This window comes from Argopecten irradians, chromosome 15 (assembly GCF_041381155.1).
Source record: "Argopecten irradians isolate NY chromosome 15, Ai_NY, whole genome shotgun sequence".
NCBI classification, from domain to species: domain Eukaryota; kingdom Metazoa; phylum Mollusca; class Bivalvia; order Pectinida; family Pectinidae; genus Argopecten; species Argopecten irradians.
Genome location: NC_091148.1, coordinates 27,946,589 through 27,973,227, shown reverse-complemented (window position 1 = coordinate 27,973,227; position 26,639 = coordinate 27,946,589). Strand labels below are relative to the sequence as shown.

Here is a 26,639-nt window from a genome sequence, read left to right as displayed (position 1 = left end):
CTCTCTGCTGTCTCTCTAATTCATCTAATCTACCCCGGGGTGGGTCAATCAACAAATTCTCTATATGCTATAGATAATGTACCATTGTAATATGCAATTAATTGATTTATTAATGTTTTGGTAAATTTTTAATCAGCAAACTTGTAAATGAATCTGATCTGAATCACGTGTGAAATGGTGTCTTAATATCCAGTTTTGTTAGGATGAGGAACAATGTCATGGCCTAATATAAGTATTCCATCTGTTTGTAAAATTATGCATGTATTTGTTGAACGACAAGGTTGCGAGCGGTAGGCGTTGTAAAACCTTAAGCATCTATAATAAACACTTCGTAAAATCCCTGTAATCCTAATATACCTGGACAATGCCCAGTGCGATCGCCCCTGTGAGGTACGGTGTTGAACCTGGCATTGCGACATTAGTGTATCTAAAAATGGTACGTTCCTGCTCCCTTAGCGCTAGCATGATTGAGGGAGGTCAACATGACGGTCGCCAGTTTCGATGATGTATATCATCTAGGTGCGATGCTTGTATCTCGAACCTGCTTCTGTGTCTATCTATAAAAAAAACTCCACTATAGCGACGAACAAGAATATACCGGAGTTTCGTCAAAAGCAGAATGCATAACAATACACATACATGTAGTTGAAAAAAAAAAACGTTATTATCAATCATACTCAACAACTGGATACATCATAGTTTCGAATCCGGATCATTTACCAATATAACTATCGATATTCGATTGTTATAACAAGGATATTTTGAAACTTTTGAGTAAACGCTAGAAGAGTCAACGGCAAATATAGTGGAGATTTCTTAAATCCTTGATATAAATTGGGTAAACCAATGCATTCAGGAATTTAATAATAAAATAAATATGCAGCCTTTTTATATATCTACATACACAATGTACACCTACCCCATAAACGCACTTAAAATTCCGCTGTGTACAGGCTATATAACATGTAGTAATCTTGTAATAAGAAACATAGTTTTAGGAGTATAATTTCGGCCTATAATATCATCGCATGTACGTAATTGTACAATTAATGTTAACGCATAGAGTTGTTACTTGTTGTTTGGTACAATTAACGTTATGCCTTTAACATTATGGTTAAGAACATCAAGGGACCAGTAATTGCTACTTTGTATATGCTATAACTTAAGCAAGTGTTAAATTAGACGAATAGACTTAAGACCAACACCCACCCGATCAGCTTTGATAAGTGTGGACAGAATATTGTTGAATTGTTGAGGTAATTTGCCCTTTGTCAAGACAAAAAAAGAACAAAAAAATACATATAAAGGACGGTTCACTAATGTTCACAAAAAACAAACAATGCACACATATAGAACATAAAGATAATCTACAGGGACAATGGCGTTAACGTATTTTCTGCGGGATGATCCCGTAGGTCAATCGCTATAGAATTATATTAGTAATCTTTAATTTTTAATACGAAAATACAAGTATGTTGGGAAAAAAATACATCTACAGTTCTGTAAAAGAATTCTTGGTCTACGAAATAATACATCTTATTTCATGATTTACTGAGAAACCGGCAGGTATCCTATTACTGTTAATATTAAACTAAGAATGATAAAATTTTGCTATACTCTTTTATCCGATGAAAGCAAACTGTCTAGTTTTATGTACAAATTGATGTATACTTTCCATGTAGCTGGTCAGATTGAGGTTAAATGGATGATGTTAAATGTTTTAGACAGTGTTAGATTAAGTTTTGTTTGGATACATCAGAGAAACTGTTTACCTAATATTAAATATCTACATTCAATAATTACTCAAAACTTCCACGATCAATTTCTACAAACATGTTTAACCAATTAGAAAACACGCCAAGAGGACGGACAAACTCTTTATTTAAATATCATTTTGGCTTCGAAGGGTATCTTGTGCGACTAAATGTAAAAGACAGGAAAACAATATGCAAATTTAGAACCTCAAATATAAAATTTCCGGTTGAAACTGGAAGATGGGCTGGGATACAACGTCAAGATAGAGTATGTCCACTTTGTAGCGCTGGTACTGGAGACGAGTTCCATTTTTTATTTGTGTGTAACAATCATAATGTAGCCCAGTTGCGTAGTAAATATATCAATTACTACCACAGAAATCCTAATTTCTACAAAATGAAAGGAATGTTCTCAATATTTTATAAAAAAAACCTATACTTAAATGGTCAGTTTATTCCTCAAAAAAAAAATAGTAGTCCGTTATTGGGTTATAAACACACATTTATCACCCCAGCATTGTGAGTATGTAGTAGGTAAGTTTATTATATTTTATAATTACAATTATGAAATGTTAAAATATATGTATTTTCCATATTTCCTTTACATATGATATTACATTTTGCCTGTCATACATTAATTCTGTTAAAAAAGTCTGACCTCTTGTTACACACTATTTGGCTAGTGTAGTCTGGGGGAATCAATAAAAAATGAAATCTTTAATTAGCACATGTTAGTTTGTAAGTTGTGTCATGAGTCATTTATTACAGGACGGCTATTACATATCGTGATATTTTTTGAGCAAAAAAAAATATTTGAAGTATTATTTCGTTTCATGAAAAACCCAATCATATAAGCTGTCTTTATTTTCACCTGTAAAAGTCACACTTGAGATTTAACTGTTCATTTCAGTATCATAAGTAACTTTGGTGGGTTTGGGAAAATATTCCCTTCTTTATATTCCTATTTAAAATATGCATTTGTACATGTAATGTAGAAAAATTATTAACGTAACGTTAATCAGTGCTTTAAATATACAATGGATCATATACATTGTAAATGCTAAGAATTAATAAGAAGCTACATGCGGATTATAAAAGACAATGCATTTTGGGTTTCCAGGTGATTTTTTTTTTTTCAAATCATATCTCACAATTTTTCATCAGAAATTTTAACATTTAACAAGTAACTCTCTGTATTGACATAGGAGTTCTCCAGGGCTTCAATTTTAGCAAAGACTTTCATTTTTTTTTGGAGTTTTTTTTATCGCATAGACATATATCTCTAAGTACATGCACATTGTACTATGGTTGGAAAATGAGCTGAGAAGAAAGAGATCATAAAAGTTTCTAATTAATGAACAGTTACTCGAAAATTGAGACCTGTTTGATTTAAGGTTTACCCAGTCGTACAATTGATACATTTTTAAATTTTGGAAAACATATTATGACATAATATATGCACTTACTCTTTTTGAAGGTAAATTAATACACATGCTACTTGTACTATATATAGTTTTATTTTTTTTTTCTTTTTTTTTTTTTGGTGTTATGTTTTTTTTTTTTTTTTTTTTTTTTTTTTTTTTTTTTTTTTTTTTTTGTTGTTTTTTTTTTTTTTTTTTTTTTTTTTCTTTTTCTTCTTTTTTCTTTTTTACTTTTTTTTTTTTTCTTCTTTTTTTTTTTTTTTTTTTTTTTTTTATTTCTTTTTTTTTTCTTTATAGCTTTCTAAAGGCACTTAATTAGCAGCTATGAAATTAATCGTGACTTGAGAAGTTGAGACGAGTAAAAAAATTAACTTGTTGAAAAAAATATCACGTTTCAAGAGGCAAAGAGGCTAAGATTGTTTCACAAACATTTAATCGAACTTGCACTGTCTTACACTAAAGTTGGAAATAAGATTAGTCTAGTGTATGTCTTGGATAAATTTCTTCCATGTGATCATTATTTTTAAAGAAGAGAGTTTTGTTTGGCATGTTCGTATCAAACTAATAGAAATTATATTGAGAATGCGATACCAAAGTTTTTAGACATGACACATGGGACAATCTTGAACAAATTCTTTGAAAATAATATTCACCATTGAATTAGAATTTTCATTCATAATTGCTATGTATTTTTATTTTGCATTGAACACTGTATGTGAAATTCAAAATTCCAATTAAAAATGATATAAGAAAATTTACATGAGATATAGTATCAACAGGTAATCTTCTAGCAGGTAAATCTTACTTGTTGGCCATTTGGAATCCTTTTATGATAAAAGGGACTATAACCACCTGTCCACAACTAAACTACCCTAGCTAGGGTAAGATCCAAAATGTTGGCGTACTCAGGGAACTCACCCCGTTAGACTATACAGCGGTTTGAAAGTATTAGCGCTTGTTACTATATCAGAGTATATTATCGTGATACACCAGACATGCTCCAACTTTTAACGAGTACTGGAGAGGTGTGGATGGGAAAGCATGTCGATTCACCACGTTCCCAGAGGCGTATACAGTACGGCTTTGCGTGACAAGAAGCATGTAGAAAAATTAAATGCTATTTTGTACTACTGTGACCTGCTGATTCTGAGTTAGCGTAAAAGTTTGTATATAAAAATGCTTGATATTACCACACACACCCCAAAGGGTATATTTAAGTTAATCTACTATATTCTTCATCTAGATAAATTGCCTATCGTAATGTTAAATGACTATCATTGTTTTTTGAATATGTTTATTAAACAGTTCTCTCTGATTGAATTTGGTAGACTGCGTTATGAACATCATAATTTCGTAATATCCAGATGGTGGAGTAATACACTACTATTTATCGTCCACGATATAAGATAGGGTTTGTTCTTACTGACTAAACTCAATCCAACAACTTGTAGCCATCTGACAGTTTTAATACATATATAAAACGGATGATCAGACATAACCCAGAATTAACAAAAATCCAACATACCTGGACAATAAATAGAGACAACATAAATACTAAACCAATCCAACTATATATTCTATATTGTCAGACTGTAAGGTATATATCCGAGAACCAAATCTATTTATTTATAAATTGTATTTTAATTGTCGGAGTTAGCATCATGATTTAAAAATAACCACTTTAATTTACAGCTCCACTTGAATACCTATGCGCATTTAGCCCTCGCCCTCACCGACCACTGGTGGCGTCCTTTGCTTCTATACATATTATACAAGGGGTTTATGGAGACAAGCTATTAACAGAAGAAGTTCTCATACAGTGAAAATAACAATCTCGCCTATAGTATAAAGGTAATACTAATAATTCTTATTGCATAGATGAAGAATAATTATACTCTCTAAGTTATATTTTTAAAAGAGCAACACATATCCATTCAGCACTGTGGCCGAAAAGAACCACCGCTATTCCGGGCTAAAGGCTGGTCAATTATATAAAAAATGTCACGGTGACGTATTGTCCATTGTAAGCGCTCTGTGCCCAATTCCATTCGCTAGCACCTCTCCATAAGGCGTCATCCATAACATCTTACATACTATGTACACACAAGAATGTGTTCCTCATATTGTAAATGACATTACATTGACACAGGCGACATGTCAAATTGCAGACAAAACACAGCGCAGACAGTTTGTAGACAGTGCAAATTTTAAAGCTCCAGCGAGTGACATCACTTGACCAAATCCCGTAAGGGGCCAACAAGTTATTAGAAACAAAAAAATAAAATATAGAATCAACATTTTAGCATTAATGTGGACTAAAATATTGATCGTTGTCCTACTGACTTTTCCAACTACTTTTTACAATGATTTGGAGTGATGTCAGATTGATGATGGCATTTACGGTAACTGGTACATCAGATATTATAGTCATTCTAGGTTCAGCAATAGGAGGCGTCCACCCCTCCAGTCATCAATATTGGATTTTGATATAAAGTAGTCGTTTTAAAATATTATGCGTTTGTCTACGTTACACAAGTTAGATACAATCAGAACATTTTTATTCAGGTCTGCGGAGCAAGAACGTTTACGAAAATCTTCTAGGGATTTGGGCAATAACTTAGCAAGTATATCTGTGGAGGACCAATTTTTTTTTAATCGTCAGAAAAAATAACTAATTCTTTTTATTACTTTGATCTTTGAGTTTGTTAACTTCTATCATGCGAGAAGCTGATTTTCTATTGTTATTTTAATTTCAAACGGAGTGCGACTATAGCAGTTATTATTATGAAGTACTCTATCTCGTTTAATAATTTCTCGTTGCTTATGTCCGAGATCAAACCCATGGTTTATTCATTATGGACCTAATGGTTACCAATTTTTGGAAGGAATAGCCACGTGATACTGCTATGCCTAAAATATGTTAACTGAACGAAAACTTTAGCACAGGTACATACTACCATTACCTGTTTGCAGAAAAAAATAAGTTTCAGTCCATGTCAGGAAATCATCTAATTGTATTGTTATAAAAGATCAAAAATTTGCAAGTCATTAACACACCAAATTTTAACAGCTTAAAAGTCTTTTTAAGTTATCGTTGTGCCTACAGTCAATTTGACCCACAAGGTCTGCCTGAATGACATCAGAGATATCACTTTCTATATCAATGACGTGTCCGCAAAGGTGTGGACTACCACGTGTCAGACTGGGAGGGGGGGGGGGGGGGGGGGGAGACAGCATAACTGTCAAGGAGTGTGTCGCACACCTTGCGCCCGATTCTAGTCGGTCTGATCTACAAATACATTCGGTGAGGTTGAATGCGAAAGTGATTTATTATGCTTAACAAATGGATGACTTTCTGTACTGCTGTAAGAAGGTCTACATTGATATCGCCTACAATGAGTATATGAGAAGTTTCGTTAAATGCTGATTCAAGGGAGAACCGGAAGGAATTCCAAAAAGCGTGTATGCAATTTGGAGGTCTGTATACTGTGCAGAGAAGGTATTTTTTATTTGGAAACTGGATCTCAGTCCACACAACTTCACCTCGTCTGCTATCGATATATCGAGGTGAGTCTCAGTAACACATATTATATCACAATCAGATGCTAAATTCTCTAGATATGCTAGCTTATTTCTAAGACTCCGAATGTTAAGATGAAATAGATATATCGTTAAAATGTGGGATGGGGCCTGGATTTGGATGAACATCGTTACAGGTGATCAAAAATATCTGTATAATCAAGAAGAAGCATGGATTGTCGACAAGGGCAGTTAAAGATAACTGAACCATAAGTGTTAATATGATAGCATAGTACTTTAAATTAGAACATATTCCACATAATAATCTATAAAGATTCATATGTAAAAGGTACTGACTATGTGTTAAAACATAATGTGTACACATGTAAAAACAACCAATCGCCGCTCGGTATGACTCTAGATCATTACCCATTATCAAAAACAAACACAGTTATATGTAGTGAGCGGCGAAAGGTCATGTTATATAAAATATACAAAAAATAATATGATTAATACACACTCAGCAGGCAAAGTAGCTACATATAAATGGAAAGGAGAGAGAGAGAAGGGGAGAGAGGAGGAGAGAGAGAAGGAGAGGAGAGGGGTATAGAAAATGGTAGATAACTGGGTATTTGAGGTTGAGTAAGAGATGGAAGGTGCAATTGCGAAGGGTTTTAACATTAAATGATACAGGTAATATGATAAATAATGTGATATCTATATTGTGTGAATAACACACATAATAGCCAATTTCCATATTATACATATTGGCATGAACACAAACACAACATATATTTCATCAACATATATTATTGCTTATAGCTCATTACAAGCAGTGAAAATGTGCACATCTTATAAATGATTAAGTAGAATTTCATCTACTAAATTATAAATAATTGATATGCTAAGAAATATTAATATAATTTACAAGGAATTTAAAATGTCTACTTTGTTTATAAATGCAGCTCATGTTTACAGTTTCATCACGCACTTTTTAAATGCTATCTTATCTATCTAAAAAAAGAGATTCATAAAAAAAAAAAAAAAAAACTTTAATTTGAATGCAATGAATACCAGTAGACATGGAGTCTATATTTAAACAGATACATGTACATATATTCAACACATTGGACTACATTTTGTGTTCACAATTAATATATAGTCTGCATGTAGAATACCAGTTATTGATTTTGTACTTGAAATATATATATTTTTCTATGGTTGAAGTTAAATTTGCTGGTGTTTACACATAAACAACACCTCATTTACCTGTTCTGAGTTTTACATACATATTCATCAATAAGTATTTACATCTGGCACATACATAGCACAAAGCAAAAGTCACTTTGAATCTTCATTAAATATCTTAGTATACTTGAACACTTGCAGATAACTTTGAATTTAATGTATACAAAACATTTTTAGCTTGGATCAACTTATATAATTGTAAGGCAAAATTACTTACACACATTACAGGTGTTTTTCTATAATACAATGTGTAAACACTAATATAAACTACATGTAATGTTAATGATAGGGAAAATATTGTATTAGGAACTTTTATAATATTAAACATGGACAAAGTACTTATGTTGTGAACAGCACATTGTTGATTTGCTGAACAATTTCTTATAAGATTACATTGTAGCTATAGTACAATAATTCAAATGTAAATGTAGATCATATCTGCTATTTTAAATCAAATCAGAGTCTTCAAGTTCATGTTAAGTTCATTTAAGTATATCTTCAAATTCTAACTTAAATGCCTAAATTTGGGTAAAAGGTGCAAATATGAAACATATCAAGCATTTCCTGAAGAAAATGATCACAAGTAACATTGCATATCATCTTAATCATAAACAACTAAGTGTAAGCAATTTTTATAACCATGATTTTGTGAAAATTGTGGGTTACGTGTACAATTTTTTAATAAGAAACTACAATTCGAAATTCTACAAATTTCAAAGATGGAGTTCTGATCCAAGCTTTAAACGTATACATTGGATGTTTACATAGTATTACAATTGTGAAGGGATGAGTGAATGTACTTGTATAGACTTATAATTGTCTTTTCATACCAATCCTTATAGATACTATTGTACATGTAGTATTACCTTAATATGTGGAGTTCAATGCAAATAACTCCAAATTTAACAAACAGTAAGCTATCAAATTTAATTTGAGTATCTTAATTGGATAAAAATAAAAACATATTTGTATATTCTATACTTGTATATATATATATAAATGCCTTTTTTAACTCTTAAGATTGCAATATTTACATAATTTACACACTTATAAAGGGTAATGACCAAAGATAAATAATAACTTCTTGAAATCTTATTTCTCAATTTTCTTTGATTAAATATGATATAAATATACCAATTTTAATCCTATAACTTTGAGATATTATAAAGGTTATGGACAAATATAAAACAGATAATCAATTAAGCTGAATACTAAATTGAGTTATACTTGCACTGATGATATGTAAAAGAAATAAGATACATGAATACGAATTTAACAGAACTTCAGTCTAATTCTAGGTTGTGCGGCGGGGATGGTGGTGGTGAGTTAAAAATCCTGCCAGTTACAGAGGCTGTCGTGCTCGATAATGCGGTCAAGAGTACAACTGACCAATCAGTGACCTAGAAATCAAGGCCCGGGCTATGGACATAAGTGGACCAAGGGCTGACCAGGCCCTTCTCTTCAACATATGCACCTAACTGTTGATTTACGTAGATAATTAAGTACAAGTATAATGTTGACCAAATTATACCTGCAAAGATAACTAGAGGAATATGTTTGTCATTATAAACCTGGTTTATCTACATAAACCTCAATTTATAATGAAACAAACCACAACAAGGATATATAGACTATATACAACATGTTCATATTTATTGTTTATCAATGCATATAATATAACAAAACATATTTTGGCAAAAGGGGCAAGCTTAGGTTCTATTCTCTCACTAAAACAAAAGCCCAGGTTCACTTAACTATATGCAGCTAAAATGCCATGTCATATAATAGATGAATTATAAAAGATAGTGATATAGTTAAGTGAATCTGGGTATAAAGTGAATTACGGGAAAATTCAATCATTCTCAACTCGGTGTAGGAAATGACCGCAGCCAGCTATGATACCTAGCGTAACCTGCGGGTTACGCCGGTAATGTGTAGATATATCCTACAAGAGCCGGAAGAGAACTTCTTGAATACATAACCTCTCAACTCGGTGTAGTCTAGTTGTAGTGCTACAAGAGCCGGAAGAGAGGTATGCCCTAACGTTATAGAAATGGTCTTCACCGTCCTCAACTCGGTGTAGCAAGGCTATCAAGAGCCGGAAGAGGAGGTAGATGAATTGCACCGTCCTCTACTCGGTGTAGTCCAAGCTAGCAAGAGCCGGAAGAGGAGGAGAGAATATACGTACACATGTATATGTGTGTGGGTTGATCTAGTATAAACTAGAGTTAATTTTGGGGATTTTGATTATTGATTATTGTGATATCCCATGAACAAATAAACAATGATTAAAAATTAGCCAAAAACTTAGGTGTATGATAGCGGAATAGCCTAAGTTGCCCCAAAATTATGTATTAAGATGTATATAAAAGTAAGATGTAAAGAAGTATTATAATATCATGCATATTACTAACTAGGAGTGCAGATAAATAGAGTAGGATACATTTCTACACACTCAGTACCATGGATCTCTGAGCAGCCTTAATAGTATCTACAGAAGTCCTAATATATCTGCAATAGGCATCGGACGACCAACGCCCTAAAGTTTTAATCATATGATCCTCCATACGGACGGAGGAAGCAGACGTGGCTGCCCCGATGCGAAAAGAATGACCATTATAGGCACTTGAGTCTAAGTTAAGGCATTCCAAAGTATGTTTCAGTAAAGCTATAAACATAGATCTTGTGAGAACTTGACCCATGTTATTCACAAATAGAGGATCATGAGGTTGTGGTAAGGCCTGCATTCTAGATCTGTATGCCATATACTTAACACACATATTATACGGACAAACAGAATGGTTCGTACTAAATAAACGTATAACCACCCCTTTTCGGAAAGGGTCAGTCTTGGATGTTTTCAATGTAAGTAGAATACAATCTTTCATCACGACTAAATCGTTAATACACAAGTGAATCGAGGGGTCAAAAGCCCCAGACACAGTAAATTCCCCACAGCGGAGAAATCCGAAAAAAGCTACAACACACACTGTCTCCATCATCGGATCTTTGCTGTTCTTCCTTAGGTAGTGACATATAGATTGAAGAATTGGAAAAGTGATAGGTAATCTAGGCTTAGTTGAGCGTATTTGTGATCTTTTAACTCCCGTAAGAGAAGCTTGAAGTCTAGGCATATCCTGAGAAAATGGATAAGCAATATTGTTCTCGAGGCACATGAAACGAATCCCACAGATGTATATCTTAATCGTAGCATAGGAAATGTTGTTTCTGAAACAATGTGCGACAAATTGTATCAAGTTGTTCTCAGACACAGGTAAATTTGGTAGACTGACATACGCGATAAGCCCCGCTAATAATAGGAATTTAATGTACTTATCAAATCCAACACTGTATGTTCTTCTAGTACTCGGAGCTATGGACGCAGACAGGAGTTCTTGAATTGTTGACTCGAATGCCACATGACTGCTGATGGTGGTGGAACTCTGCAAGGATGTAGAGCAGCGTTCGGAGCTAGTCGTCGAAATCTTGTCATCTGTAACCGAGATAAAGAATCAGCAATGTCATTAAGGTGACCCGGAACATGTTGAGATAAAATAACAAAGTTAAATTGAGCAGCACAAAGTGTCAAACTGCGAACAAGAGGCATAATGTGGGTGGATTTAGACCGCCCTCGTTGTAAAATGTTCACAGTAGCTATGTTGTCACACATGAACACAATACGCTGACCAACCCACTGATAACCCCAAATCATAGCCGCCACTACAATCGGGTATAACTCTCTGAAGGCTATAGATAGCTCACTACTGTCCGCGTAAGGGTTCTGAAGATCTGTTGGCCATGTTTCTGCAAACCATTGTCCTTGATAGTACCCACCATAACCAATAGTACCAGACGCGTCAGTGTATAGACAGATATCGTCCGAGGTTATTACACGCGAGTTGTAAAATACTGACACACCATTCCAGTTTGATAGGAAATATTTCCAGAGTCTAATGTCTTCTCTGCAATCGTTGTTAAGTTTAACACGATGATGTAGTTCTTTAACGGTGGTAGACAAGATAATGAGATGAGACACGAAAGATCTGCCTTGCAGGACTACACGACTAGCAAAATTTAAATGACCTAGAAGCTGTAACAATTCTCGTTTGGTGCAAAACGTTCGTTGTTGAAAAGATTCCAGAAGATTTGTAATTCTTGTCAGCTTATCACTGGGTAGTCTCGCTTCCATTTTGTCAGAATCCAGCACTATACCTAAATACTCCATGACGGTGGCTGGACCGTATGTTTTGTGTTTGGCAACCGGAATGCCTAACCTCTGGAAAATGAGACTTAACAGTGCCATATTTCTATCACCACAATTAGAAGAGTGTTCAAAGGTAATAAAATCGTCTAGCAGATGGAGTATATGGTTAATTCCATACTTGTTTTGGGCTATCCAACACACTGCTTGTGATAGATTGTCAAATATTTTCGGACTAGATCTACAACCGAATGCCAGTTTGTTATAATAATAATACTTAGTTTTCCATTTAATACAAAATAGGTGCCACTGAGAGGGTAAAATAGGAATAATTTTAAAGGCGTCCGAAATGTCTGTTTTACACATAGTAGTTCCTCGGCCTAATTCCTGTAGTTTTTTGATAGCATCGTCTATCCTGACATAGGTTAGAGAACAAGATTCCTTGTCTATCAGTTCATTCACACTGGGATTCGAACCATCATTGTGTGGTGCAGATAAATCCACAATTAGGCGAGGTTTACCTGAATATTTCCCAAACGCCACTCCGATAGGGCTTACCCTATACTGCTGAAATGGTGGTAAGTCGAAAGGTCCATGTAAAAACTTTTTCTCAACCTCACTTAGAATTAATTTGTCCACTACTTCTGGCTGTGACACAGATGATAGAAGATTCTTGCATTCTTTAGTAGGTAAAGCAGTTGTAGAGACCATAGTATCAAAACCTTGGACTAAACCATCACATAAATAATCAACGAACTGTCTATCAGGATGTGTGGATAGTTCCTGCCTGAGTCTATCGATATTAACTGGAGTATGGACTTCTCTTTCCCTATCCAGTAGTCATTGAACTCCGGATTTTTGTTGCTTTGAATTTTGATTACCGTTGTTGCATCTATCTGCTCCATGATTAGTTGATTTACATGTGTAACAAGCGTGGTAAAAATTGCAAGAATCACCTCTTGAGCATTTCCCAGAGTTAAAGTTATTGCAAACTTCCCTGCCATTGATCTTAGTTTTTGGACGACCATATTTGTCTGTTTCCTTGTTTGGGTTTGTGCTGTTCTTCCCAAATTGCAGGCTTTTCTTGTGTCTTTGTTGTGGACAGAAAGCTGTAGAATGTGACGTCAAAGAACAGAGTTGACATGTAATGACCCTTGTGTTTCCAACAATCATGGCAAGTAGGCCGTTGTCACGAACAGACCAATCAACTTTGGCTATTCTATCCTTGAGAGCTGCTGCGGCGCGGGCAGAAAATTGGCAATGGTAATCGTAAAATTTTCCCCCATACACATTGGATATCTCAATAATGTTTGCTTCATATCTATCGAGTTCTATCCTTCTCTGGGGAGCTTTAATGCAGATAGTCCTCTTATATTTTCCGAATGCCGTTATAAATTCGCTAATCGTTAGCGATTTATTTAGTCGGGGATCTTCATTCTCGCCTATGTTGATTTGAATGGTTCCGTCTCTACTTTCGTTTTCCCGTACGGTTTCAAAACGAGGCATTAGAAGTTGGGCAAGATTAACGTCCTGACCTTCCCATATTTTTCTCTTAATCTTATCAGGTATTATGTCGATATGTGGTAGGGATTCTAGAGGAACCCCAAATTCAGTTTGCGGTAATCTGTACCCACCTTGTGGAACTGTATGACTGAATCCGTCTAAAGTCATATCGGTGGACGAATGGTCAAACGATGTAGCCTGGGCCGTTCCGATGCGGTTGTCCCTGTTGATGAGACCATTGACCGTAGTTTGTAGACCCTGCACAGTTTGTTGTATGGTATGTACAGCCGAAATGAGTGTGGTCATCGTACCAGATAGCTCAGTCGTGGGCGCTGCCATATTGTTTTGTGACGTCATTGTTTGCTGCGTAGAGATACGATCCTGTGTGAGAGGCGGATTACGCAGGCTGGCATCGGCAGTACTCCGCTCCGCTACCGAAAGTAGTTCATCGTCTCTCGTATTTCCAATCGTGTTGGGCGATGAGTTATGTATTATAACGTTGGCATTTAAAATGTCATTCGATTCAGCTGATTGAATACAGTCACTAACAACCGAATTTACGTTTTGGGATACTGAAACTTCACTGGCATCGCGAGATATACTGACGTTTGTGTCAGGAGTTTGATGTTCACGATTACGTCCAATGTTCTCAAGATAAATGTTCTTTAATGTTGACTTCGGGATGTTAGGGGGCATGGCGATTCCCATATCAGATAACTTTTCTCTAAGTTGGGTAGTAGTCCAGTTAGCCGGATTCAAACTGTCCCACGGAGCCTTCCTAGTGGTCGAGCGTCCCCTTTGTCGAGTAGCCATTATGTAGAAAGGCACGATTACGTAAAGAATTAATTGTCCGTTAGCACCTCACACAACACATATAGCGCCTCTTTGATAGCAGAAAATCCATTATTCGTAACACAAAGTTCCAAAGAATGATGTAAAAGTCATAGGTTAAGATATTTTGAAGTTATGAGCACATATGAAGTGTGGAAAATTGAGTTAAAAATCCTGCCTGTTACAGAGGCTGTCGTGCTCGATAATGCGGTCAAGAGTACAACTGACCAATCAGTGACCTAGAAATCGAGGCCCGGGCTATGGACATAAGTGGACCAAGGGCTGACCAGGCCCTTCTCTTCAACATATGCACCTAACTGTTGATTTACGTAGATAATTAAGTACAAGTATAATGTTGACCAAATTATACCTGCAAAGATAACTAGAGGAATATGTTTGTCATTATAAACCTGGTTTATCTACATAAACCTCAAATTACTCACAAAATTTACAAATCATTGATGACGGAAAAGATATATGTTTCCTCTTTTTAGACGTTCCCAAAGCATGTGATAAGGTATGGTATGAAGGTCTTATATATAAATTAGAGAATATTGGTATTAAAGGAAATCTACTTAAAGTTATATGTGCCGTTACTGGACAAAAATGTTGACATTTATTTTTTCTTTATTAATATATTGATAACCACAAGGTTTGATGCATTAAGCTGTGAAAGTCATTCAAATGACTTCAGATGCCTAATAAATATTAGCTACAACACATACATTATATACTGTAAAGTTGTTGTATTTTATGCGTTATGTATGTTTAGATGGAAACATACCTGCAGATATCACTTTACAATTACTAATAAACACTGTAAAAAATGTGTAGACGTCAGTTTGGCTTCACGGTATGACTATGTACTCATTATATGTGCTTGTAAAATAAAAACCTATGGATTGAAAGTAGTGTAATTCTCAAAATGATGGTTACTGTTGGTAATGAATAACATATTAAAAGCTCATCTTGATTCGTGAGTATAAAAAATACGGCACATATAACTTTAATTGGCTTAAAAGCTATCTAAGAAATAGAAATGAATTTGTTGTTTTTAATGGTCAATCATCAGAACGTAGGTATACCAACCCGGGTGTCCCACAGGGCTTTATACTTGGCCCTTTACTGTTTTTGATAAATGTTAATGACATTAATGTAGGGATTCTTTCGGACATCAATTTCTTTGCAGACGACACTTCTCTCTCGTCAGAAATTAATAGTCCAGACTGTATTAATAAGTTAAAGAATGATCTTTCTACTCTCTCAAATTGGGCAAAGCGTTGGTTAGTAACTTTTAATGCAATGAAAACAGACCTTGTCATGTTCACCAACAAGAGGCCCATTTAAAGATTTTAGCCATTTTGACCCCTGTGATCTTGAATGAGGATCAAGGTCATTTTTTTAAAACAAATATGGTAGCCCTTCACCCCAGCATGTCACAAGCCCAATATCAGGTCTCTAGGCCTTTTAGTTATTCACAAAAAGTTATTTCAAGATTTAAGCCTATTTGACCCCTGTGACCTTGAATGAAGGTCAAGGTAATTCATTTGAACAAACTTGGTAGCCCTTCATCCGAGCATGCTACAGGCCCAATATCAGTACCCTGGGCACTCTGGTTCTTGAGAAGAAGTCGTTTAAAGATTTTAGCTTTTTTGACCCCGTGACCTTAAATGAAGGTCAAGGTCATTTATTTGAACAAACTTGGTAGCCCTTCATCCCAGCATATCAGAGGCCCAATATCAGGTCTCTAGGCCTCTTAGTTATTCACAAGAAGTTGTTTAAAGGATTTTAGCCTATTTGACCCCTGTGACCTTGAATGAAGGTCAAGGTCATTCATTTGAACAAACTTGGTAGCCCTTCATCCCAGCATGCTACAGGCCCAATATCAATACCCTGGGCCTTCTGGTTCTTGAGAAGAAGTCGTTTGAAGATTTTAGCCTTTTTGACCCCTGTGACCTTGAATGAAGGTCAAGGTCATTTATTTGAACAAACTTGGTAGCTCTCCATCCCAGCATGTCAGGGGCCCAATATCAGGTCTCTAGGCCTCTTAGTTATTCACAAAAGGTTGTGTAAAGATTTTAGCCTATTTGACCCTGTAACCTTAAATAAAGGTCAAGGTCATTCATTTGAACAAACTTGGTAGCCTTTCATCCCAGCATGCAACAGGTCCAATATCAGTACCCTGGGTTATCTGGTTCTCGAGAAGAAGTCATTTAAAGATTTAAGCCTATTTGACCCCCGTGACCTTGAATGAAGGTCAAGGTCATTCATTTGAACAAACTTGGTAGCCCTTCATCCAAGCATGTCAGGGGCCCAATATCAGGTCTCTAGGCCTCTTAGTTATTCAAAACAATTCGTTTAAAGGATTTTAGCCTATTTGACCCCTGTGACCTTAAATGAAGGTCAAGGTCATTCATTTGAACAAACTTGATAGCCCTTCATTCCAGAATGCTACATGCCCAATATCAGTACTCTGGGCCTTCCGGTTCTTGAGAAGAAGTCGTTTAAAGATTTTAGCCTATTTGACCCCTGTGACCTTGAATGAAGGTCAAGGTCATTCATTTGAACAAACTTGGTAGCCCTTCATCCCAGCATGTCACAGGCCCAATATCAGTACCCTGGGCCTTCTGGTTCTTGAGAAGAAGTCGTTTAAAGATTTTAGCCTATTTGACCCCTGTGACCTTGAATGAAGATCAAGGTCATTGATTTGAACAAACTTGATAGCCCTTCATCCCAGCATGTCAAAAAATGATCTAGATAAATACCTAGAATGGGGCGGAGGAGACGAAACAGACGACGTCTAAAGACGATTCCGCTCACCTTATCCCTAGACTAATTTATTTTGGGATCTTTCGTTAGGTATATTGGACGATATTTGTTAGCTGGACTATGAAATGACGACAGAGAGTTGAGATACATTTAACATTTAATTAGACATAATAACGAAACAATAGGGGGTGTCGAGTTTACACAATAACACTATAATTATACCAACAGTCTATTGCCGCCCGCGCTGTGACCCAATTTCCACACGGTGTGCACACACAGCCGTCACGAAAGTTCCACACGTATTGCACCGACATCACAGTTGATACACACGTTCATGACGTTAACTAGGCAACCTCCTTCAGTTCATTTCGAAGACACGTATCATACATACAGTTCATGGTTACACCGCTCCTTGAGCCGTTGTCTCCGACGCGCGTTCCTGTCACTCTCCAACTAACGCTGTCCTCCTCCTTCTGAATTCAGCGCGTTCTCTTTCATCTTCACATCCGGTGAAGGGCGATAACTCCTCAGCGGACACAATATAGGGAGCACAACACCATCTTATATATGTCCATAGTAGTGTATAGAAAAAATCACTAAAATTTATTCTGACAACCCCCTATTTCTGAAAATACTTAGCTTTATGTATTTTCATAACACTTAGAATAAATGTATACATACACAAATCCTATCTTAAACTCTAACATATCTCTAACGACATCTAGTTGTAGGGAACAGAATGACAAAACTAATATTGCCTACTGAGATAATCTGCTGCTACATTTTCTGACCCCTTAATTGCCTTAATGCGAAAATTGTAGTTCTGTAAGAACAGAGCCCATCGCATAACTCTACTACTTTCTATTTTGCTCTTTTGGATAAACACCAATGGCCTATGATCTGTATACAGTATAAACTCGCGACCGTACAAGTACATTTGGAACTTCTTAATGGCGAACACAATAGCAAGACACTCTCGCTCAATTACTGAATAGTTTCGTTCCCTATCAAGTAGTTTCTTACTTGCGTAGGCGACTGGAAATATACCATCAGCGTGTTCTAGTAGTAAAACACAACCTAAACCAGTATCTGAGGCATCTGATTGCACGATGAAAGTTTTGGAAAGATCTGGCAGCCTTAGAATCGGGGCCTGGGTAAGGAGGTCCTTGAGACACCTGAACGCCTCTTCCTCTTGTGGTCCCCAATCCACTTGATTCGGTCGGCCCTTTTTGGTGAGGTCTGATAGAGGTTTCGCGACATCGGCAAAATTTGGCACAAATTTCCGGTAATACCCGGCGAGTCCAAGGAAAGCTCTGACTTGCTTTTTCGTCTTTGGCTGTTGAGCGTCGCGTATTTTTTCCAACTTATCATCCTCCATGGCGATTGTCCCTTCGCCCACAGTGTGTCCTACAAATCCTAACGTCCTGTAGCTGATCATACACTTGATGGCCTGACTGTTAGATTCGCATCCCGGTTCCTTGTAAAGAGATCCCGTAGATCCTCAATGTGTTCCTTCCATATGTGGTTGTGACCAAGTATGTCATCTACGTAGTGGTCGGTGTTCTTGCTGCCGTCCAACATCTTTCTCATCATGCGATTGAATGTGGCTCCTGAGTTAACAAGACCAAATGGTAATTTCCGAAATTGGTAACATCCTTCCGAGGTCGAGAAGGCAGTCATGTGCCTCGAATTCTCCTCCACTGGTATCTGCCAGTAACCCTTGCTCAAGTCGAATTTTGAGAAGTAATTGTCCTTGTTGAGTCTTGTCATTATATCCTCAATGTCGCCCATTGGCTCAGGATCAAATCGCGTAATGGCGTTCAACTTACGAAAGTCAATACAAACCCTGTTGGTTTGGTCCTTCTTCTTAACAATGACAATCGGTGCATTGTAAGCCGACGTCGATGGTTCGACTATACCCATTTCCACCATTTTCCTTACTTCTTCTTGAACTTCTTTCCGCTTAGCATAAGGAATGGGATACGGTTTGACTCTTATCGGATCATCACAGGTTGTCTCGATCCGGTGTTCCTGTAAGTGTGTCGATCCAGGTATATCGGTGAAAATATCCTGAAATTCTTCTATAAGTGCAATCGCTTGTGATCGCTGCTCCTCCGTTAAGTCCTCACTTATCTGGACATCTTTGAAATTCTCTTTCCCGGAGAAGTTTCCAAGCTCTAACAGATTCTCGTCGTCCACTGCTCCGCAATCAACTGCATCCTCCGCCTCGATAACAGCTATCCCTGCTGCTATATCTCCTGCTGACCCTGCTTCACTATTTGTCTCATCTTGTTCTTTGCTGTCCTTTCTTTCAACATAATGCTTTAGCAAGTTCACATGGTACACTTTCACTTTATCACCAACCTCAACTTTATAGTTCATTTGGTTCACAACTTCCACTATGTTGAATGGCCCCTTCCACTGAAGCAAAAGTTTGTTGTTGTCAGTAGGTAGTAACACCAGTACTTTCTGTCCGACTTCAAGTTGCCGATTCCTAGCTTTCTTGTCGTAGTGATGTTTGTACGATCCTTGTGATTGGCGTAAGCTCTCACGAGCTATCTTGCAGGTTTCTTCTAACCTGTCTCTAAGGTTGAGAACATACTGATAAGTATTCCTCGTTTCAGACTTCTCGTTAGCCTCATCTGTCCAGATTCCTTTTAACGCCTGCATGGGCCCGCGAACTGTTCTCCCATACAAAAGTTCGAACGGTGAGAATCCGGTACTCGCTTGTGGGACTTCCCGGTATGCGAACAATACTGCAGGAATATATCGGTCCCAATCCTTTGGTCGTTCTTGACACATCTTCTTTAACATGCTCTTCAGAACTCCGTTCATCCTCTCACACCAGCCGTTACATTTGGGATTGTAAGGCGTTGTGAATAATTGTTTGACTGACACCAGTCTACACACCTCCTCCATTAGTCCTGAGGTGAACTGGGTCCCTCTGTCACTAAGTATCTCCTTCGGGAAACCAACTCTGCAAAATATTTCCAGGAGCGCTTCTGCTATCCTCTCGGTCTCAATCTTTGGTAATGCCGTAGCCTCAGGGTACCTAGTGGCATAATCCACTACTGTCAGTATGTAACGGTTTTTAGTCTCCGATGCCGGATAAATCGGACCAATCAAATCCACCGCTACCCGTTGGAATGGTTCCTCAATTAATGGCATTTCTCCTAACGGTACCTTGGTCACCCTGCCCTTCGGAGTTGTCTTTTGGCATATATCGCAAGATCGACAGTAGCGTGTTACATCGCTGGTCATACCCGGCCAGTAGAAACTTGTTGAAATCCTGTCGATAGTCTTCTGTACACCTAAATGTCCTCCGACAATTGACTCATGTGCGAGTGACATGACTTGCTCTCTGTATGTCTGTGGAACAGCAATCTGTCGTATCTCCTCAATCAGTTCTCCTCTCTTCTGTTTGTAGACACGATACAATATGTTGTTCTTTATCTCCATTCGGTACTTATTACCAGGGTTCTCTCCCTTGGTTTTCGCTATCTCTCGCCACCTGTCCAGTGACTTGTCTGCCTTTTGGGCTTTCTCTAGTCCTTCAAGTCCGACAAGCTCAATCTCCTTCACTTGGACGTTCAACGGCCTTATAGCTTGTTTCTCCTTCTTTGCTTCAGCCCTGGTCACTACAGCAGCTGACTTGCATTCCTCTGAACGCGGCCTCCAATCAACATCCGCTGTTAACTTTGCCTCGTCCACATTACCGATCACGAGATCGTAGATTGGATCCTTCATACACATTACTTCCAACTCTCCTACATAGAAAGGGGTATCAACATCAATCTTAGCCAGTCTGAACTTCCGCTCTGTTCCATCAATCAGTATACATGAGAGTTCGCCATCGGTCATCTGGTCAGGCTTTACGAGTGCTTCCCTAACAGCTGCGCTGCTACAACCTGTGTCCCTTAAAACCTGCACCGGGTGATCTCCCACGTATCCAAGCTGAACAGGCATTCCACTGTCTTCCAGTCGTATACGTCCCATTATCGCTGTGCTTGAATCTTCCTTACTGTGAATCTCACTCCTAATACAATCATCTGTTACTGCCCTCTCCTTCTGTGTTGATTTACAAAGTGCTGCCTTGTTGGTGTCCTTACTCTGACCACCTTTGTTAGGCCTTGATCCTATCTTGCCTCCATCTGCATGATCTCTCGCGATATGACCTTCACCTCCACAAATGAAACAGAGTCGTGTCCTCTGACCTTTCACTTCTGTTGCCTTGTCATTCGCTTTCTGTTGCTGGGGGTTATTATTACGTACTTGTTGGTTCGGCTTACTCGAGTTGTATGTGGCTTTGCTAGACTTCCCAATATTTCCTCCATGGGCCTCCATATATTGTTCAGCAAGCCGTGTTAACTCCTGAGCATCCTTTGGTGCTCTCTCCTTGAGGAAAAGTGCCATGTCTGACGAACACGCTTGGATAAACTGCTCTCTTATTAGCAGGTCTGTTAATCCCTCAAACGATTTCACAATCTCAGACATTTGAGTCCATCTTGTCAAATATCGAGTTAATCTCGCCACAAACTGAAACACAGTTTCACCTTTCTCAGGTTTTCCTTCTCTAAACTTCACACGGAATCCTTCCTCTGTTAGCTCATACCTTCTGAGGAGTGCCTTCTTCAACTCGTCATAATCGTTGATCTGTGTCGATGGCATGCTTGAATAGACTTGAAGTCCCTTTCCGGTAAGCAGAGGGCTAAGGCTCACAGCCCAGATATCATTACTCCAATTCTGTGCCATAGCAAACTTCTCAAAACGTTCAAGAAAAGCATCCATGTCATCCTTTTGTTCGTCAAACTTTGGTAGCTTGGGTCGCAATGACATTGACCTTGACTCCTCTGTATGTGACCTTGACCTCTCGTTCCTTTCCTGTTCTGCCTTAAGTCTAGCCGTCTCTACATCATTCTCCATTCTAAGCTTTTCGAGCTGAAACTGTCTATCTCTCTCGGCTTCCTCAAGTTCACGCTTGCGTAACTCCTCCTCCTTTTGTTCCTTCTCATTTTCACGCCTCCTTGCTCTTTCATCCCGTTCTAAGTACTCCCTTTCCTTGGCTGCCACAAACTGCTGTAATTCAGCTTCTTTATAACCAAGCCTCTCCCCAATACTTAACCACTTTTCGTAATCCATGGTATATTTCCAGTCGCTTACACCATATAAGTATGGACAATAAACCACAAATAATCACGGTTATGATGATTCTACTCAAAAATATCCAAATTTCACAAATTCTGGAATTTTGAACTCTAATAAACACAAACACTTTTGTGCACTAATCCTATTATGTCTAAAATATCTGTGTATATTACCCGACCTATTCTACCCTGTCTAGAATAACAGTAAATCCACAGTATTTCTATAAATAGACATGTGTACATGTACCCTGTCCAGTATGATAGCTTACAATAGCAACCAACCTACACTCTAGTGCAAAATAACAATTGATAATAATATGCCCAACCTATCCTGACCCTCAGAATAATAGCATAATAAATATTATACAATCCGACCTATTTTGACTGTCTGTTATGATTCTCTAATGCTATCAGCTAGTCTACAGCTACTACTGAGGGTTCATGTCTAACTTCCGGTAGAGAGGTGACATGATACGCCGACTATCTACACCTACACAAATATATCACACTACATATTCTAATGCATAGGTATATAAACGTACAACACCTGTAGTCACTTTCATAGTCCAACAATTTACCCATGAAAAATATCCCGGACGAGCCCCCAAGTTGTCAGGAGAAAAATGATCTAGATAAATACCTAGAATGGGGCGGAGACGAAACAGACGACGTCTAAAGACGATTCCGCTCACCTTATCCCTAGACTAATTTATTTTGGGATCTTTCGTTAGGTATATTGGACGATATTTGTTAGCTGGACTATGAAATGACGACAGAGACGTTGAGATACATTTAACATTTAATTAGACATAATAACGAAACAATAGGGGGTGTCGAGTTTACACAATAACACTATAATTATACCAACAGTCTATTGCCGCCCGCGCTGTGACCCAATTTCCACACGGTGTGCACACAGCCGTCACGAAAGTTCCACACGTATTGCACCGACATCACAGTTGATACACACGTTCATGACGTTAACTAGGCAACCTCCTTCAGTTCATTTCGAAGACACGTATCATACATACAGTTCATGGTTACACCGCTCCTCGAGCCGTTGTCTCCGACGCGCGTTCCTGTCACTCTCCAACTAACGCTGTCCTCCTTCTGAATTCAGCGCGTTCTCTTTCATCTTCACATCCGGTGAAGGGCGATAACTCCTCAGCGGACACAATATAGGGAGCACAACACCATCTTAGTGTAGTGTCCATAGTAGTGTATAGAAAAAATCACTAAAATTTATTCTGACAGTAGTGAGGATGTTTCATGTGTTCTGACATTTTAGTTAGAGCATAAGACTCAATGTATTCAGTTGAAGATTAAATATCAAATAAATCTGTTATCATTATCTTTCAGTCTGACTGTAACCTGGTGAATACTGCTCGGCTAGAGAGAACTTCTCTTTAGCTCGATCGGTTGAGTGTCAATCAGACTAGTAATTAAAATCGGAGTTTGAACCCTGGCAAAAGCAGTGATTATGTTTATATCAAATCATGAGCTCTCTTACATGACTCTTTAATATTCTATAATAATTAATTATGGAATACTGCTATTATAATAAATGAGATATCACCTTCTGTATAAATTTGTAACAAGAGTTATCTACCCTTGTGGTTAGGTATCAGTCTGCGAAAGTAATCCATGAAGTGCAATAGACAATAGGTCTATGAATATTTCAAATTGCATAGACCCAGAATAATTTCCATAGACCACAATTTTTCCATCATGTAATGCTTGGTCAAAATAATTACAAACTCTGATATTAGCCCACCATCTTGGATTTTGACAATTACATTGTAGTTTGTTACCGCTATTTCTCAGAAAGTGCTGAAGGGATTCTTCTCAAATTTCACCTGTAGGTTCCCCTAGGTACTTGTTGTGCAAATTGCATTTTGGGACTGATCGATCAACAAGATGGCCGACAGGCAGCCATCTTGGATTTTGACAATTGAAGTTTGTTAGCGCTATTTCTCAAAAAGTACTGAAGGGATCTGTCTCAAATTTCATGTGCATGGTCCCCTAGGTCCCTGGTTATGCGTATTGTATTTTGGTACCGATTGGTGGACAAGATGGCTGACAGGACGCCATCTTTGTTTTGACAATTGAATTTTGTTACCACTATTTCTCAGAAAGTACTGAAGGGACTGAAGGGATCTGTGTCAAATTGCATGTACAGGTTCCCCTAGGGGTCTAGTTGTGCATATCGCATTTTCGGCCCGAAAGGTGAACTAGATGGCCGACAGGCCGCCATCTTGGATTTTGATAGTTGAAGCTTAATTTAAAATTATTACCATTTTTTTCTAAGAAAAGTACTGAAATGATCTGTTATGAAATTTTATATGCAAGTTCCCCTAGGACCTTAGTTGTGCATATTGCAGATCGGTCAAAAGATGGCCGACAGGTAGCCATCTTGTTATTTGATAATTGAAGTTTGTTACTGTTATATATCTCAGAAAGTACTCAAATGATCATTCTCAAATTTCGTTTGTAGTAATATATAGTAAAAGTTTGAAAAGCAGAGAAAAGATCCCTCTTTCCTTTGTCAGACGTAGATCATTCTTTGGTGGGTGCCAAGATCCCTCTGTGATCTCTTGTTCAATGTTATTTTACTCATATGTTTATTTACTGATTATAATAACTGCATTATTTGGGTTATTTGTGATCAAAGGTCTCGTTAAGTTATTAACAAAAATTTATAGGCATACAAATGATACATGAGCAATGGAATTGCTTAGACATCAGGTCTACACTACAAGCGTTTTGCATAGACCAACAGGGTTTCCTGTAGCCTCGGTCTATCGTTACTTTCGCACAGTGAGGTATCAATTGTTATGTCACATGCTTATGAATATAATGTTATGCTTTTCAGAGAAATTCGTGACTGTCTGCGGCATCCTTGATATGTAATTCTATTTGTTCTTTTTGTGTCTTGACAAAGAGGCAGATCATCTTGAAAATTTGACAATATTCTGTCAGCACTGTTAGAATTACTACTGTTTATGGATATTTATACTTGTAAGGGCAGATGACTATGTGATATGCAAATTTGGATCTCTTTCAGCATGATTGCTGTCCTATCCACGTGGCATCTCAGGGCAAACCGACCATTGTACAGATGCTGCTAGAGGCAAACTGTAATGTGAATGTTAAAGACAATGTAAGTATATATCAGGATAACTGTTTTTGTCCTCAGGGTTTTCGCTAGGTGGACCATAAATGAAGTCTTTCTTGATAAGGTCATCTTATGTAATTAAAAAGAAGTGGGGTCTGAATTCAGTATTGTAGTGTTATTTATAGCAAAAATAAAACAATTTGATTCATGTCATAAGTGTAAACTTATTCAGAATTTGATTTAGTTTTATGTTATATTTAAGCATTGATGTCACTATTTTTTAATTTTATCGGATTCTCACAAAAGTTTGCAAACAATTTTTTTTTCATAACCCGATAAAATTAAAAAATAGTGACATCAATACTTATAATTAATTTTATTCTCTATTTGATGAAATGAAGTATGTTTAAATGTAACGTTATAGTGGTTTTTCAAGGGATTATTTTTTCCGAATCAATACGCAACGTCAATGTCTCTATTGTGACGTCACGAAAACGTCGGGGTTTCGCGCCATTCTCGGATTTTTTTTTTCATAGTGGTATGCAAAAAAAATATTGGCCAATCAGAAAGCCAGATTTGGTATGAAAACAAAGAAAAATTAATTATAGAGATATAACATAATTTTATTGTAATCTAAATAAATCGTGAAGAGGTTTGTGATGAGAGTACACCCAGATCTTTTTGTTATATCTCCATAACATAAAAATTCAATTCAAATTAATCCTTGTAATTCAATTTACTGCTGGCAATACATGTATCTTTAATATTCCAAATTAATTTTCAAAACATTTTGGTATTCTTTTGTCAATGAAATCATTACGCAACGATCTAAGCCTATCATTACAAACAGCCTTTATGGGCTGGTAACGTAAATTTTTAAGTCAATGAAAATGCTTGTTACAATCAAAAATGAATTATGAATACCTGTATACTCTTGGTAGTAACTTCAGTGTAATATTTAGTGTTTTCTAACCATTTTTTCAGAGAGGAAACCTACCCATCCACCATGCTGCAATGAAGGGACATGCTGATATCATGAAAACATTGATTGATGCTGGTTCCGAGATCAACACACAGGATAAGGTATGATATAATGATGGTGAGAGGGACTTTGGTAGTTCACTCTCAATTACT

General features: G+C 37.2%; 2 protein-coding genes across 2 annotated transcripts in view; one reads left to right on the top strand and one right to left on the bottom strand.

Moving 5' to 3' along the window:
• The window catches only part of LOC138308529 (ankyrin repeat domain-containing protein 6-like), a 76,342-nt gene that overhangs the window by 35,325 nt on the left and 14,378 nt on the right, over positions 1–26,639 (top strand). The window contains exons 3-4 of the mRNA XM_069249546.1: positions 25,455–25,550; positions 26,490–26,588. Of these exons, the coding sequence (XP_069105647.1) occupies positions 25,455–25,550; positions 26,490–26,588 (195 nt within the window). The remainder of the gene's footprint in view (positions 1–25,454; positions 25,551–26,489; positions 26,589–26,639) is intronic.
• LOC138309123 (uncharacterized) lies at positions 9,155–14,905 on the bottom strand. The gene is made up of 2 exons (XM_069250273.1): positions 13,778–14,905; positions 9,155–11,435 (listed from the first exon to the last, which is right to left on the bottom strand). Exons 1-2 carry the CDS (start codon positions 14,457–14,459, stop codon positions 10,390–10,392), a joined length of 1,728 nt encoding a protein of 575 aa, XP_069106374.1. The 5' UTR covers positions 14,460–14,905; the 3' UTR covers positions 9,155–10,389.